General features: G+C 52.2%; 1 protein-coding gene across 4 annotated transcripts in view; it reads right to left on the reverse strand.

Moving 5' to 3' along the window:
• Nucleotides 1-1,880: 1,880 nt before the first annotated feature.
• The window catches only part of pard3bb (par-3 family cell polarity regulator beta b), a 74,078-nt gene continuing 59,634 nt past the window's right edge, over nt 1,881-16,324 (reverse strand). For 3 of the 4 annotated variants that reach the window (XM_067257638.1, XM_067257623.1, XM_067257614.1), the window contains 2 exons: nt 9,029-9,108; nt 1,881-2,538 (listed from right to left, as the gene is read on the reverse strand). In XM_067257638.1, coding sequence (XP_067113739.1) covers nt 2,190-2,538; nt 9,029-9,108 — 429 coding nt within the window. In that variant the 3' untranslated portion in view covers nt 1,881-2,189. The remainder of the gene's footprint in view (nt 2,539-9,028; nt 9,109-16,324) is intronic. The other variant, XM_067257631.1, reaches the window with a different exon arrangement.

The following is a 16,324-nucleotide window of genomic DNA, read 5'->3' on the forward strand; positions in this document are numbered from 1 at the left end:
ACTCGAGACGCAGGACGAATGACTCAGCCGACCTTCAGAAGCTCAGCAACCAACCAAGGGTTGTTCTGACGCACTTCTCTCCTTCCTCTTCTTTGTGTCTTCATGTTCTTGGTCTTCAGTACTGTATCCACGGCGGCAAGGTGCGGCCAATGTCAGAGGAGCATCATACCAACCACAGCAACGCCGTAACCACCTTTTATTTCGAGCAGAAAGTAGATATTAGTATCAATATGATAAACTATGCATCATAAAAACTATTCAATGTATCCTAAATATACTTTCAATTTTGTGCTTAAAATGTGTTTTCTGAACATACAGTGTAGAGGTGGTAGTCTTCTCTTTAAGACAGGCTTCTTCAGCATGACTCAGGAGAATCACTTAATTTCTCTCTTCTTCCTACTTCCTCCCCAGGCCGGCTCCCTATTGGCTCAAAGGGTTGCGTTATGCTAATTAAGCGCTAAGTGATAACGCAGCCCCTGCCCTGTCTCATTAAGAACAGTCCAAGTCCAACGCTCAGCTGCAAAACTCCATCACTGAGTCAGTCTCTGGGACACCAACCCACAGTCATATCTCAGCCTGCTAATTGATAATTACTTAAACATAATTTGGACCTCTATCTGTTATCGTGAAAGTACAATTTATCTTGGGCTCGATAGATTAAATTGAGTTGAGAATGTTAATTTATCACCTTGGAGGGGACGTTCCAAAAACCAAGTCTGGGTCTTATATGTAATTAACCCTGAGAGACAGACAGTAACAGCCCACCTTTAATAACATGACGACACCATCACAGTATGTTTTACCAGGAGTATTTAATGCAAAATATGTTATAAAAACATTAATACAAATTGAAAATACAAGCGTATTATTAATGTTACATACATGAGATCAATCTAAATTCATTGTTGATTTTTTGGAATACATAGTTCTAAAGTGGAGGAGTGGTGTGTTGCTATGGGGACAGAGAGGCTACAGAGAGATGACGTCCTTCACGTCCTGGTCTCTGAGCAGATGGAGAACCAGGAGTACCGTCAGATAAGAACGTCTGTGCAACTAACGTAGTCTACAGACACTAGCATCGCCAGCCTAGAATACATAGGACAAAGCTGTAAAATACACTGCATATAAGGCGTAAAAACACAATCTCATGGAATGTTCACATCTTCATCAATCTCAACCAAGCTCCCTCTTGTGTCTTCTCTTTTTCATCCCCTCTTCAACCACCTTCTTCTCCTTCCCTCTCCTCCTCATCTTCCCTCTCCTTCCCTCAACCATGCCCTTGCCTCTTCTCATCAACCTCGTCACTCTACGCCAATCATCTCTTCCCTTGGCCCTCCTGTCTAAGCGTCTATTCAGGGTCCTGGTCGGGTCTGAGCTGGACTGGGTGGTCCTGGCCAGCCTTCAGACTTTAGTACCTGTTACGGCTCTGATAAAAAGAGAGGTCATCAGCTGGGCCAGCGCACACTGGGTCAGCGTGGGTCTGTGGTCTAAAAAGAAACCGACAGAATCTAGAATAAAGGGAGAAACGCGTCGAGCAAAGCCAGGCAGCAAGCCAGTGAGCAAGTGAGCAAGTCATTTAGCCAAGTCAGTCAGTCAGTCAGTCAATCAATCAGTCAGCCATTTGTAAAGTCAGTTGGCCAGTCAGTCAGTCAGCCATTATGGATCATTCTGTTCGAGCTCTTGTGTTCTCTCTATTAATAACAGTAATAACAGACATGCAGTTAATATACTGAATATACAGTATATATTCATCATATGGGATTTTATCTTCTTCTATGATCAACCTAATAACAAGCAGTGGTGAATCATTAAAAGCCTTCATGACACCAGGGAGAGGAGGCAGCCAGACCAGAGGCTGCAGCCTCTGCCTCAGCCTCCAGGCTGCTCTACTCTACACTGCTCTGATCTGGAGGGACAATCATCCTTGCTTTACTTCTTCCTTCATTCATAAGACAATGTGGAATGCCATTATATAATATATATATATGTATTTATATAAAAAAACATGTGGTTCTTCATTCATAGTGTGGTTCAGCCAGTCGTAGTGGACATAACCCTGTTTGGCAAACGTAGGGGGATGTGCAGATAGCGTGAGACCCTGCAGGTGAGGGTGTTCTGCAGACGCCTTGGCTGCAGGAGATGGACTGCGGGGTGGTCTGGACGCCTGCAGCTCTTGCGGTTCTGCAGCGCTACACGGCTGCAGTCATGGGGTTCTTCTGGCGCGGGTCGGGGTGTCGCCCGTCCGGAGCGTAGGCGTAGTGCTCCGAGCTGGGGGGGCCGTAGGGGGCCCTCACCCCCCGGGTCATGGTGTCGTAGCGGGGGGCCCGGTGGGGCATGGTCGGGGAGGGTGGGACATCCTGGCGCAGAGGCCCCCTCTGCTGAGGGGGTGGGGGGTGGTAGTAGCCCTGCTCGGCCTGGCGGGGGTAGCTGGGGTAGGCTGGGGAGGGCTGGGGGCCCGGGTGGGGGCCGGGGTAGGGGCCAGGGTCACGGTGGCCAGCCCAGGGCTGCATGGGGTAGTCAGGCTCCATGGGACCACGCCTGTGGAGGGAGGGGACACAACCACATGCAGAGTTAGCCTCCCCCTGATCGCCATCATCTCATTTTCATACATGTGAAGACATGCTATTCCCAAGTTAAGTGAGGCGAATTGGATCCTTGTTCCCCATTCCATATCTTCCTAAACACGCGCGTGCGTAGAGCACGCGCACGCACCCACCCACACCCTACGTACATGATCCTTGTGACCACATAGCAACACCCTATAAGTGACATGTGACAGTCTGAAAGAGGCAGCAGGAGCTGGCCTATCGTTTGCAGGGCCCATAACTCCTTCTCCCTCTGTGTGTGACACATTGTGTACAAGGTTTCCACTGGGCCGTGACATGGATATATCTGTTAACGGGACAGGGGCTGTGTTACTGTGTGCTGGGGCGAGGGTTGTCTCCGGTTTCCCCTGCTGAGCGTCGGAAACACACACTGATACCTCCAGCAGGCACTCCGGGCCGGGGGCGGGGCCTGCGGTCGGCTCCTGTCGCCCAACGCCGGGGCCCCCGTGGACGTTGGGCCAGGGGCGGAGCCAGGGCCGGGAGGGGCAGAGGTCGGTATTCTAAACTTCACCAGCATGTAGCTTGTCTGTTTCTAGAGGTGGCCTCCCAAACGGATGAGCAGGCGTCTGATTGGCGGGACACTTAGTCTGCCTGTCTGCCTGTCTGTCTGCCTGTCTTTCTGTCACTCCTTCTGTCGGTCTGCCAGCCTGTATGTCTGCCTACCTGTGCGTCTGAAAGTTTGCCAATATGTCTTTCTGTCTGTCTGCCTGTCTGTCTGTCTGTCTGCCTCTCTGTCTGTTTGTCTGAATTAGGAATGAGTCATATGAGGGCACAGATAAAGCGAGTGGCAGGGGAGAGAGGGAGGGAGGGAAGATGAGGAGGTCAGATGAGGCGGAGGTGTGGGAGGTGGAGGGAACAGAGAGAGATGAGGGAGAAGGGGGGTGTGAAGGGCAGAGACATCATTACAGCAGCAGATAATGGGTCCAGGTGGACCTCCAGTCTCTGGAGCTGCCTCTCCCCACCTGGGCTATTAACCAGCAGCAAGGACACTACCATACCCACACCCTGCCTTCCCTCTCCCTACACCTCACCATATGTCTCCCCACTGTACACCCTACCATCCATACATCCCACCATATCTCTCCCTACACCCTACCACCCCTACAGCCGTGTTAGGCAACACCATCAGCCCTACTGGGATGTCAGGAATGTCCCCTCCAGGAACTCAATCAGCTCAGAGCAGCAGCTGGGGATTATGGGGAATGAGCCTGGAAGCCATTATTGCCCCCCCCCCCCCCCCCCCCACACACACACACACACACCCGGTGGGGCTAAATGGACCAGCTGTAGAGTGCAGGGTGCAGAGGGAGAGGGCACACACTGCAGGGTGAATGAGAGGGGTCAGCTGGAACCGACTCTGGTCCTGTATTTACATTCACCAGTGATGGGGCACACAGGGCCTCCTGCTTCTGCACCTGCCTCTGAGAGAGAGGAAATACCAAGGAGTTCCTTGTTTAGGGCCTCTCCACCCCTCTCCCACCCACCCCCCCCCTTCTCTCTATCTTCACGCCTAACAGCTGTATACAGCTGTCTGATCAGCTCACTAAAGGCCCAGAGAGGACACACACACACACACTCACGAACAAATCGGACCAATCCCCAATCCGAGGCAGTGGTTGTCAACAAACGCATCGTCATCATTGCGCTGCAGAAGTGCAGGTGGTGGCTGGGAGTGATGCGCATGTGGAGCTCGGCGGGTCTCTGCATCCCTCCATCACTCTGGAGCCCGGAGGTAATCAATCTTCCCGCAGTTTGAGAACGAATCACCGCGCCGGGGCTACAGAGCAGCCCCTACGTGACACGGAGCATTAGAGCCTCGTGAAAAGCAATGACAGCCATTTCCTGGTTATATTGTTTCAATAAACAAGACACGCAGACGTGAAAAGCTTTCCAAAAGACAACCCCCAAACTTTTGGGCGGCAGAGAGGGAGAGAGAGGGAGAGAGGGGGGAGAGAGGAGAGATGAGGAAAGTGAAGTATTTGAGGAGAGTGACAGAGAATGGTGACAGGAAGGAGACGGCGAGAGAAATAAGAGATTGAGTAGAAATAGAAAGAGAGAGGGGGAGAGAGAGAGAGTGGGGAAGAGAGAGGGATAGAGAGAGAGAGGGGGGAAGAGAGAGAGAGAGAGAGAGGGGGGAAGAGAGAAAGGGGGGAAGAGAGAAAAAGAGAGGGGGGAAGAGAGAGAGGGGAAGAGAGAGAGAGAGAGAGGGGGAGGAGAGAAAAAGAGAGGGGGGAAGAGAGAGAGGGGAAGAGAGATTTAGGTGAGGGTGAAAAGGGAGGGCAGAGCTTGAGAAGAGAGGTACCCCACTTTCATCTCAAGCTCTTAACTCGTTTACTAGTTTATGAGTCTGGTGCTAAGTGAGTTTCAGCTCTATATGAGATGTCATCAGAGCTGTGTAATCACAGCCCACACCAAACCACAATCGGTCCAGAGAGACACATAACGATGGGAGGAGAGAAGAAACGATTTCATCCTCTGTTAGGAGGATGGAGGGATGAGGAAGACGTGTAGATAGACAGAGAGAGCGTGAGAGAGAGACCACGCCAGAGAGAGAGAGAGACAGCGAGAGACCCAGAAAAAGAGAGAACAAGAGAAAAAGAGGCTAGGTTAAACACACACAGAGAGAGAGAGAGACAGAGATAGAGAGAGAGAGAGAGAGAGAGAGAGAGAAAGAGGGAGTGAGACCAAGACAGGGAGAGATGCCTACAAAAGAGCGAGTGCAGGAGAAAGAGATGCTAGGTGAGAGACAGAGCCAGGGAGGAGGAGAAGGGGGAGAGGGTTGCAGGACTGTTGCTTCAGCTGTCCAGGGACACAGAGCGGTGGGTCACAAACACACACTGGTGAACTTCGACCCCTGATCGCTGACAGTCACGTGACACCCCTCAGTTCCCACACAGCACTACAGGAAGGTTGCCCCCTAGCCCCTAACCAGGCCACCCCACCCAACCTGGCTGATGTGACAACCTAGCATTCATAACACAGTGCTGCTGATTGCGCTCTCAACCTACCTAGACCTGAATTGTGTGCCATGCAGGAGTGCTGTCTAATGACTACTCTGTATGTTCAGTGGGCAGCTCTGATTGGCTGAGAGACTGTCAGTGGGCTGGTCTTTATCTCACAGCTGATCATCTCATGACTCCGCACACACACACACACGCGAGTACACGCACACAAGGAAAAACGGCTTAGCGTCGAGTGTTTCTCAGTTGGAGCCTGTCAAACGTGATATATCTACTTAGTTATCATGAGACAGAATCCAGTAATCCAATAAGATAACGCAGTTATATTTATTTATGTGGGTGGTAGAGGAAGGGAAACGTAGGGATGGAGAAGAGGGAGAAGAGAGAGGGGGATCAAGGAGAGAGTGAAAGAGAGTGAGAAAAGGAGAGAGAAGTGAGAGGTGCTGGAGAGAGGGAGTGGGTGAGAAGGGCCACACCAGCACAGATGGTGGGTGACGGTTGCCAGGGTAACATGGAGCCGACAGAACAATGGCGATATGGCATGAGACTTCCTGTGTGCTCACACAGAAAACCATTTCACCAGGAAGCACCGCGCCAGCCTGGGAAACGTTGATTCGGGGGGTAATGTGGCCCGTCTTCAACAGACAGGGCCCAGTCGATTGGCTTATGCAACAGTACTGTTTGGATCATTTGAAGAGAGGAAAGGGAGAGCTTTAGACAAAAGAGACAACAGAGACGACAGTCTGAGGATGGTGGAAGACCTCTTAGATAATCTAAACCAGACATGATCCAATATCACACCTGGCAGTGATATGTCCAGACAGGAGGTGTCTACATGAGAATACTTGGGGGAGAGCCTCTCCAGTAAAGAGAAGGGAGGGTGAGGGCTTGTGTTCCCAGGGTGACTGGAGGGTTGGTGACAGGCTGTGAACAACCTAGTGGTTCTCCCTCCATCCCAGCTCAGTTTGTTGGTCAACAAGTCCTTCAACAGACCCCCCCACACACACACACACACAGCCCCTTGATGCCCCCTGAAAACCCTCAGTCTGGACTGTGGACAATGAAGAGATTGTTGTGGATGTGGAGAGGTCTGGGAAAGACCTGAGAGGATGGGGGGTCTCTGGAAGAGGGAGGGAAGAGGGAGGGAGAGCATATACCTCCAGCAGAGATAAGAGACAGAGAGATTATACGGGGGGGGGTTAGAAAACAAGAGAGAGAGAGAAGAGTGAGAGAAGAAGAATGAGAGAGTGAGGAGAGAAAAAGGAGAGAGAGAGAGAGAGAGGGGAGACAGAAAGAAGGAAAGAAAGAGAGGCTATCTGGGCATTAATCACTCCATTATCACTAAGGAGGAAGTGAAAGGCCTGCCAGGTCCAGACACAGGCTCTGACTCGCTCTGATAATCCAATCATGTAGAGGATGAGGTGACTGGACGTTCTGATTGGCTAAACCCGGGTTGGGCCTGTGCTTGAGGTGACCTCCTGATTTATTCTGCTAATGGCTGTAATGAGCTACATATGGAGAGGCGGGGCCAGCGGCTCTACACACACTCTGCACTCCAACCTGCACTGCTGGTGACCGCAGAACACACACACTCCACTTGTATGCACACACACACTCAAGCACATGTGTTTATGCGCACACACACACGCACACACACACACACAGGGTGACCGTGGGGTACAGGGTAAAGGAGGGGACAGGGGTTGGCCAGAGAGCTGGCCCGGCTACAGCCGAGCCTGTTTGTGTGAGCGTAATAATAACACACAGGCCTGTAATGGCTCTGGGATGGAGCGCAGAGGTAATCTGGAAGGAAATGGGAGTGAGAGAGGACCCTGGAGGCTTTTAGGGCTGCGCTCGCCTCCGCAAACACCGGGCTGGGGGAGGAGGGGCCGAGGAGGAACGCAGGGCTGTGGTAATACAGTATTGACGCTGTGGGGAGATCATCATGATCATCATCATCGAGGCTTGCACGGTCATGTTTTAATTTGAGAGACGTCAAGACGTGCTCTCTCTCTCTCTCTCTCTCTGGGAGCCCTTAGCCAGTCAGCTCTGACCAAGCAGAGCCGTATTTATAGGCTGGTCAGGAGGTAGGTGGTGTGGGTTTCACAACGTCAGGTGGTGCTTGTGTTTTTATAAGGTCAGGAGATAGCTGTCCGATGTGGACGTGTTCCTGAGGTGCTATCTCTAAACTGTGCTCTCACTCTCCTCTGGTTCCACAGATGCCAGAGACAGACCTGGAAGACATCACTGCCGCAGCATCTGCCAAAGACATCCTGAGAGAGAGAGACAGAGAGAGAGACATAGACAGAAACACAGAGAAAGAGAGAGAGAGAAGGAAAGAGACAAGAGAAGATAGAGAGAGAGGGAGTGAGAGAGATGAGATAAAATATAGGAGAGGAGAGGGAGAGAGCAAGAGAGCAAGAGAGGGAGAGAGGGAGAGAGAGAGAGAGAGAGAGAGAGAGAGAGGGAGAGAGAGAGAGGGAGAGAGAGCAAGAGAAGGAGGAGGGAGGGAGGGGAGATTGAGCGAGGCGAGCGTGAACTCCCTGTTAGCTCAGGCCGGGCTGGGAAGCTGGCTGTAAAGTTGTCTAATGTCCTAAACTGCTGTTGATGTTCACACCCCAGCTAGCAGATTTAACACACAGTTGCTGTTTGTTTGTTTGTTTGTTTGGCTGGTTGGGGTGAGCAGCCTGCGTGCTGATTGGCTGGATCCAGAAAACACACAGAGGACAGAGACAGAGGTCCGGGGCTGATAGGGGGACGGGGGGGGACGGGGGTGGAGAGGGAGACTTGAGGAGAGATCGAGAAAGGGGGAGAGAGGTAGAGAGGTCGAGATGAGGGAGAGAGAAGATACAAAAACATTTTAAAAAGCAGAGAGGGAGATGGAGTGCTCAGGAGGGTCTGCTTCAGCAGAGTCTGGAGGCCCGGGCTGGAGGGATGACAGGAGAGGGGCCAGAGATCAGGTTACACCTCCCCGCCTCGGTCCCCTGTCTCTGGGGAGAGGATCAGGTGAATTCTCAGGCGCTGGGGCCCTCTGACTGCAGCCCCTCCAGATTTAATTATAAGCTTTAAAGAGGATTACTCAGCACTGAGAGACCTGCAGCCTCCACCGTCTCCCTCTCTGTGGCTGCTGCTGCTGCCGCTTAGTCACACTGCATGTACCGGAGGAGAGGGGGAGGGAGGGAGGGATCGGGATGGAAAGATGACAGGGTGGAAGAGGGAGAGGAGTCGAGGGCAAAGGAGGTGAAAGGGAGGAAAGGAGAAAGGAGGTGATGGGAGGAGGTGAAAGGAGAGGAGCGGGGGGAGAGGAGGTGAAAGGGAGGAGAGGAGAAAGGAGGTGATGGGAGGAGGTGAAAGGAGAGGAGCGGGGGGAGAGGAGGTGAAACTGGGAAAAGAGGGGAGGGGAGTTGAGGGGAGGAGGGGAAAGGCGAGAAGAGGGGAGGAGAGAGGGGAGGGTCATGATACCTGGGCAGGGAGGCGTACTGGCGTTCCACCTCTTCATAGCGAGGAGTCAGGCGGTGGTCTGGAGCTCTCACTGGGACCTGCTACAGAGCAGAGAGAGGGAGAGAGAGAGAGAGGGAGAGAGAGGGAGAGAGAGGGAGGGAGAGAGAGGGTCAGTAAGGGGATACAGGGGGGGGGGGGGGGGGGGGGAGGGAGCCAGATATACAGACATGATGTCAGTGCTGATGAGGCAGTGCTCCAGTAGATGGTACGGTGCATCACGGTGTACCCTACACATGACTGTCAGTCAGCACACTGGCCCCAGTTCAGCGTCAGCTAGCCAGGAATAACTACCAGGCCCAAAAAAGTGTGTGTGTGAGAGAGAGAGAGAGAGAGAGAGGGAGAGAGATACAGGAGATAGACAGAGACGCAGAGAGAGCGAGAAGAGAGAAAGAGACAGAACAAGAGAGGGAAAGACTGAGAAAGATGGAAAGAGAGAGTGTTTGTGTGTAGGGCTGTGTGGGTGAATGGGGTTGTTAAGGACTTACAGAGACTATTTATTAGGGGTTTAGAATCGAGGCGTCGTGAGGTGAGCATTACGGAGGTCTCCATCCTAGATTATGTTACAGCAAACAGGATGGCGCCCCTTAACACCCCCTCTAACACACACACACAGCTTGTCTCACATCCCGCCCCCCCCCCCCCCCCCCACACACACAACACACACACACATCTAACCCCTGTCTCCAGCCAGAGGAAGGCACTGATTAAGAAGGCCCTTCCATGAGCAGACAGAGCTATATCTATCTAGACTAGAGCTTATCACACCCTGGTCACCACATCTTTGACTCTGCCCATTCTGTTTACACCAGTGCTCCCCATGCCATTACACACACACAAACACACACATGCTCACACTCACACATGCTCACACACACACAGCCACTCAGCATCCTAAAGACTCCTTTTCACTGTAAAGGGGATAGAGGATGAGAGAAGTTTAAGAAAGAGGGAGAGAGATCAGCAACTTCCCCACACACAGGCTGAAGAAACTCAATAAATTATAAATACTGACATCTAATCCATGAAGAAATTATTCCAGTAGATTTAGCGGTTCTTGACAGATGAAGGTTTGAACCATTATGGAAAACTAGCTCCAATTTTCCGAGGGCGATAGGAGGGAGAGAGGGTGCCATCACTTTCAATGAGCTGGCTTTAAATCTACTCTTCTTCTCTCTCTCTCTCTCTCTCTCTCTCTCTCTCTCTCTCTCTCTCTCTCTCTCTCTCTCTCTCTCTCTCTCTGTCTCTCTCTCTGTCTCTCTCTCTGTCTCTCTCGTTCCTGCTGTACCTCTCCCCAGCTCTCTCAGCAAGGCGAAACGCCTGCAGGAATATAGGGAACATTTTTCCTCTGATTCATCTTAATGGCCTCAATTCCTCAAAGAAGCAGAGAGACTCAAATCAGAGCAAGGAGAGAGAGAGAGAGAGCGAGAGAGAGAGAGAGAGCAGAGAGACTTACATCACATCAGATGGAGAGAGCTGAGAGACTCGGAGAGACTGAGAGAGAGAGCAGAGAGACTTGCATCAGAGCAGAAAGCGGAGAAGACTTAGATGAGAGAGATCAGTCTGTCTGTCTGTACCTTGCTGATTAGTGTTAAGCCTACAGTTATCTGTGTGTTGTGATTGATATAGGTGAGAAGAGAGAGATAGTGAGTATTGATGTCCTCAACTAAAGAGATACAGGTATGTGTGTTTGTGAGTGTGTGTAGGTGTAAGAGTGTGTGTGTGTGTGAGTGTGTGTGAGCAGAGCTGCAGAGTGTGGGCCTGGTGCCTCATACATATGGATCAACAGCAGATTACATCAATGGAGGTTACTGTGTGCAGGAGGCTGAGTGAACACAAACAGATGTGTGTGTGTGTTTGAGAGAGAGAGAGAGAGAGAGAGAGAGAGAGAAAGAGAGAGAGAATGAATGATAATACGTGTGCGTGTGTGTGTGTGTGTGTGTAAGGGAGAGATAATAAGTGAGTGAGTGAGAATGTTTGTTTGAGGGAGTGGGGGGCAGGTTGGGTGAGGGGTATGGGGGTGTTGGCCTGCAGGTTTTACCCCCCACCCCCTGACCCCCCCTCCAGTGTTGACATTAGCCCAGTGTTCATTAGCCATGCTTGATGAGGAAACGAAGGGAAAACAAATATATCTATCTGACCGTCATCCCTCTACCCCCCCCCCCCCCCACCGGCCTCACCCCCAGCCTCCCCCCGGCCTCCCCACCTTTCCCGGTTCAGAAATTATCGAGTGTATGCTGAAGGTGTGTGGACGCGCGGGCTTGGAAATGCTACTTGTTAAATGTTAATAACGTATAAATGAGTTTATTCATGGGGAACCTTTACAGCCTGCTACCCCCCCCCCCCACTTCCACAACCCCCCCACCCCGACTAATCTCTGCTTCCTCCCACAGGGGCATGCTGGGAAATGAGAACCATGAACAGCCAATCACACAATTCACAAATGACCTACAGTTCATCCCTGGTGAGGGGAAATGGTGTGTGTGTTTATGTGCTACATTAGAGGAGCAGTGACTGGTGGCTAGGTAGGCCAGGGCACCGTAGGCTGCTGTTGGAGCCGTCTATTAATCACACACTGGAAGACTGGGGGAACTACACATCATTCATTCAGACACCAGTGGAAGGGCTAGCTGGAGCTAGGTCTCCCTGCCTCTTACCCTGCCTGCTATCCTGCCTCTTACCCTGCCTGCTATCCTGCCTCTTACCCTGCCTGCTATCCTGCCTCTTACCCTGGCTCCAACCCTGGTTCCCCCCCTGCCTCTTACCCTGCCTGCTATACTGCCTCTTACCCTGGCTCCAACCCTGGTTCCTCCCCTGCCTGCTATCCTGCCTCTTACCCTGGCTCCAACCCTCTTCTAACCTAACTCCTCCACCTGGCTGGGGGGTCTGAAACGGAGGAGAGTGGAGAAGAGCAGGGCCCTGTGGTGTTGTCAGTGTCCAGGCAGGGGTTGATAGCAGGGGGAGGAAGGGAGAGCGAGGGAGCGAGGGAGGGAGGAAGGTACACGGTGGGGGAGGACAGAGGGACAAGGCAGGCCTCTCACCCTGCTAGCCTGACAACAGGACCGGGTGCTCAGTATGACAGGAAACCCTCTCTGTCTCTCCCTCTCTGTCTCTCCCTCTCTGTCTCTCTCTCTCCCTCTCTCTCTCTGTCTGTCTCTGTCTCTCTCTCTCTCTCTCTCTCTCTCTTTCACACACACACACACACACAGGAGCAGCGTAGGGCGCTAGGCTCCTACCGGGGTAATGGCCTACAGAAAACCATTTCACGGCGTGCCGAGCAAAAGAGAGGGGGCAATGAGGAGCAAGTCAGCCAGAAGAGAGGGATACAGAGACGGGCGCGCACACGCACACACACACACACTCCTCTACCTCTTCACAGTATACCCTTGAATTTACCCATAAAGCCCTACACACCACCACTATATACACACACACATACATACACACCAATAGATATAAGGCCCACAGCCTTCCCAGATATAAAGACACCAGTGTGTCAGGTGTCTCGTGTGTGGTACGAGCCCGTAGCATGGAGGGGTCCATCAGAAGAGAGGTGTCCTGGGATGTGTCCTGGGATGTGTCCTGGGATGTGTCCTAGGATGTGTCCTGGGATGTGTCCTAGGATGTGTCCTGGGATGTGTCCTGGGATGTGTCCTAGGATGTGACCTGGGATGTGTCCTGGGATGTGTCCTGGGATGTGTCCTAGGATGTGTCCGGGGATGTGTCCGGGGATGTGCCCTGGGATGTGTCCTGGGATGTGTCCTGGGATGTGTCCTGGGATGTGCCCTGGGATGTGTCCTGGGAGGTGTCCTGGGAGGTGTCCTGGGAGGTGTCCTGGGATGTGTCCTGGGAGGTGTCCTGGGAGGTGTCCTGGGATGTGTCCTGGGATGTGTCCTGGGAGGTGTCCTGGGATGTGCCCTGGGAGGTGTCCTGGGATGTGCCCTGGGAGGTGTCCTGGGAGGTGTCCTGGGAGGTGTCCTGGGATGTGTCCTGGGAGGTGTCCTGGGATGTGTCCTGGGAGGTGTCCTGGGATGTGTCCTGGGATGTGTCTGAGTGTTCCAGGCAGCCCATACTTCACAGCAGCCATCGCAGCAACAATGACAGGAGAGAGACCTGCCGTATTATTAATATCAGCTCTGATGAATGGGTCTCATTAATCTATCTGGCCACAGCCTGGTAGAACATTGCTGGCCCGCCGGGGACATGCACATAAAGTACAGTCAGGAATATGCAGCAGTGACAAAATACAGCTACCCACCCCCCACCCCCCACCCAGACCAGGGCTTTTCCAATTTATTTAAAACCTTCTGCTTCTCCCCCCCCCCCCCTCCCCCCCCTAAAAAACGATGACTGCCATGACAAATTAAGAGCTGAGTTTGGGGCATTTCAGCTGACTTCAGTGTTTGGTCAGGGAGGGTGGAGGTGGAGCTGGGGGCCCTTAGTCCTGGAGGTCCGGGGGCCTTACCGACTCTCTCTCCCCTGGGACCCTGCCACCTCTCTCCCCTGGGCCCTGCCACCTCTCTCCCCTGGGCCCTGCCACCTCTCTCCCCTGGGCCCTGCCACCTCTCTCCCCTGGGCCCTGGCACCTCTCTCCCCTGGGCCCTGGCACCTCTCTCCCCTGGGCCCTGCCACCTCTCTCCCCTGGGCCCTGCCACCTCTCTCCCCTGGGCCCTGCCTCCTCTCTCCCCTGGGCCCTGCCACCTCTCTCCCCTGGGCCCTGCCACCTCTCTCCCCTGGGCCCTGCCACCTCTCTCCCCTTGGCCCTGCCACCTCTCTCCCCTGGGCCCTGCCACCTCTCTCCCCTGGGCCCTGCCACCTCTCTCCCCTGGGCCCTGCCTCCTCTCTCCCCTGGGCCCTGCCACCTCTCTCCCCTGGGCCCTGCCACCTCTCTCCCCAGGGCCCTGGCACCTCTCTATCCTGATGGCTCTCACTGGGTCCGGGAGAAGGAGGTAGCTGCAGTCAGTTTCAGTCATCACCCGGTGGTGACAAGGAACCTGGTCAGGGAATAGAAGACTCCGTACACAGCACTAGGTCTGTCGTGTAATACTTACGCACTTCCTCCTACCACTGTTTACCACATCTCTACTAAACGATAAAAATGTGAGCACACACATTTGTATGTAAAAACAGTTCCCTGTCAACTGTGCAACAAGACCTTTACCTTGACAGCAGATTTTTTGCCAAGGCCACACACACACACACACACACACACACAAACACACACACACACACGCACACACAAGACCCCGCCCGGCAGAAACCGCAACCTCTTCAGACTTTTAATTGAGTGAAACAATAGTGCTGGCGATGCAGAAGTGATATGACTTATAGATTATAAGAACCTTTCCCTCCAACATCGATTCCTGAGGGAAGAAGGAAGGAGGGAGGGAGAGAGAGGGAGGGAGGGAGAATTGAACGGTCCTCTGAAGAATCCTCCAATTTAATTAAGAAGAGGACAAGGCAGCAGTAATGCAAGACTGAGTGGTTGTTAGAGCATAGCTGGACTGGACCATAAAATGTAAACAGTGTGTGTATGTGTGGTTGTATGTGTGTGTGTGTGCAGTGTGTGTTCTAGCAACTGTAACATGGGAATGTAACACTCCATAGCCCTGGATATAACATTTCCTTATTTAGAAGATTGCAAGCATGAGCACAGACACACACACACACACACACACACAGACACACACACTCAACCTGTACCATGTCTGGGTCTCTAACGACCAGATGGAGTTAAACAGGTGTGGTAACTCTTACTGACCTTTGTGTGACCAGTCCCTCTGCCTGATCTGCAGGTAGCATTCCTCATGCCTGGTCACACACACACACACACACACACACACAATGCTGATCTCTGGTCCCAGGGTTAGGGACGGGGCCAGTCCACTGTGGTCCAACCATCACATGTCAACTGACCTTTAAAAAGGAGATGGGATACATTCACCTCGCTCTCTCTTTCATAATGGAAGATGCACCTTTAGGTGCATCTAAGAGGCATCCTCTTAACCTCTTATCACACACACATGCAAAAATGCACATACACACTGGTTGCACACACACATAGGATATGCGCGCGCGCGCACACACACACACATTCTTTGTTAACGTCCAACAGCCAGTGATGTCATAGACCACTCAGCTCAACATGAGAGAGAAAACAAGCTCATTCATTATTGTCCTTCTCCATCCCTCCATCCTTCTCTCTCTCTCTCTCTGAGTCTGACTGCAGTAATTGGTGCTGTTGGTGAAAAGCCATCCGTTTCCTCTGCTAATTAGCGCAGGCTCTTAACGAAGTGCCACGGCCTGGCTGTGTTCACTGCTCCCTACTGGCTGCTGGCTGGGAGCCACGGTGACCGCCCATAGACTCCCCGCACGCCACACAATCATCCATCTGATAGAGTTAATTTTTCATAATTTCCTTTAATGAGGCTGCATTGATTTGAGCTGGGCCATAGGCGCTGATAGTTGGATAGGCAGCAGGGAGGACGGCTGACTCCTTAGTCCTACTAAGTCCCTGAGCGATAGGAGCTATACTGACTCCTTAGTCCTACTAAGTCCCTGAGTGATGGGAGCTATACTGACTCCTTAGTCCTACTAAGTCCCTGAGTGATGGGAGCTATACTGACTCCTTAGTCCTACTAAGTCCCTGAGTGATGGGAGCTATACTGACTCCTTAGTCCTACTAAGTCCCTGAGTGATGGGAGCTATACTGACTCCTTAGTCCTACTAAGTCCCTGAGTGATGGGAGCTATACTGACTCCTTAGTCCTACTAAGTCCCTGTAATATAGGAGATACATACTGACTGTCATGTTTATACTAACTCCCACACTATTTATATTAAAGTCAAGTCCATTTTGTCATATTCAAATACAAAATGAGGACCACAGAACTGTTGCAAATCCCCAGGAGGGACTGTACATGATGTTGGTGATAACATACTCCTGTGGGAGCACAGCATCATATAGCTGGAAGAACAGAAATGTGTAAGAGTCACTTGCTAAGACTTAAATGTCATGGGTTGCCTACACATCTTTACTGGCCAGTCAGTCTGTCTACTATCTGCTTACCCACCAGTCTGCCAGCTTCCTACCTGTCTGAATGCCTGCCTGTCTGTCTGCTTCCTACCTGTCTGACTGCCTGCCTGTCTGTGTGCTTCCTGCCTGCCTGTCTGCCTACCTTTTGTGTTTTCCATCTGAGAGTCATCACTTTGAAAGTCTAGGAACAACTGACAGTTTTTCTTGTCATACGGATGGTTTACT

This window comes from Osmerus mordax, chromosome 2, assembly GCF_038355195.1.
Source record: "Osmerus mordax isolate fOsmMor3 chromosome 2, fOsmMor3.pri, whole genome shotgun sequence".
In the NCBI taxonomy this organism is placed as follows: Eukaryota; Metazoa; Chordata; class Actinopteri; order Osmeriformes; family Osmeridae; genus Osmerus; species Osmerus mordax.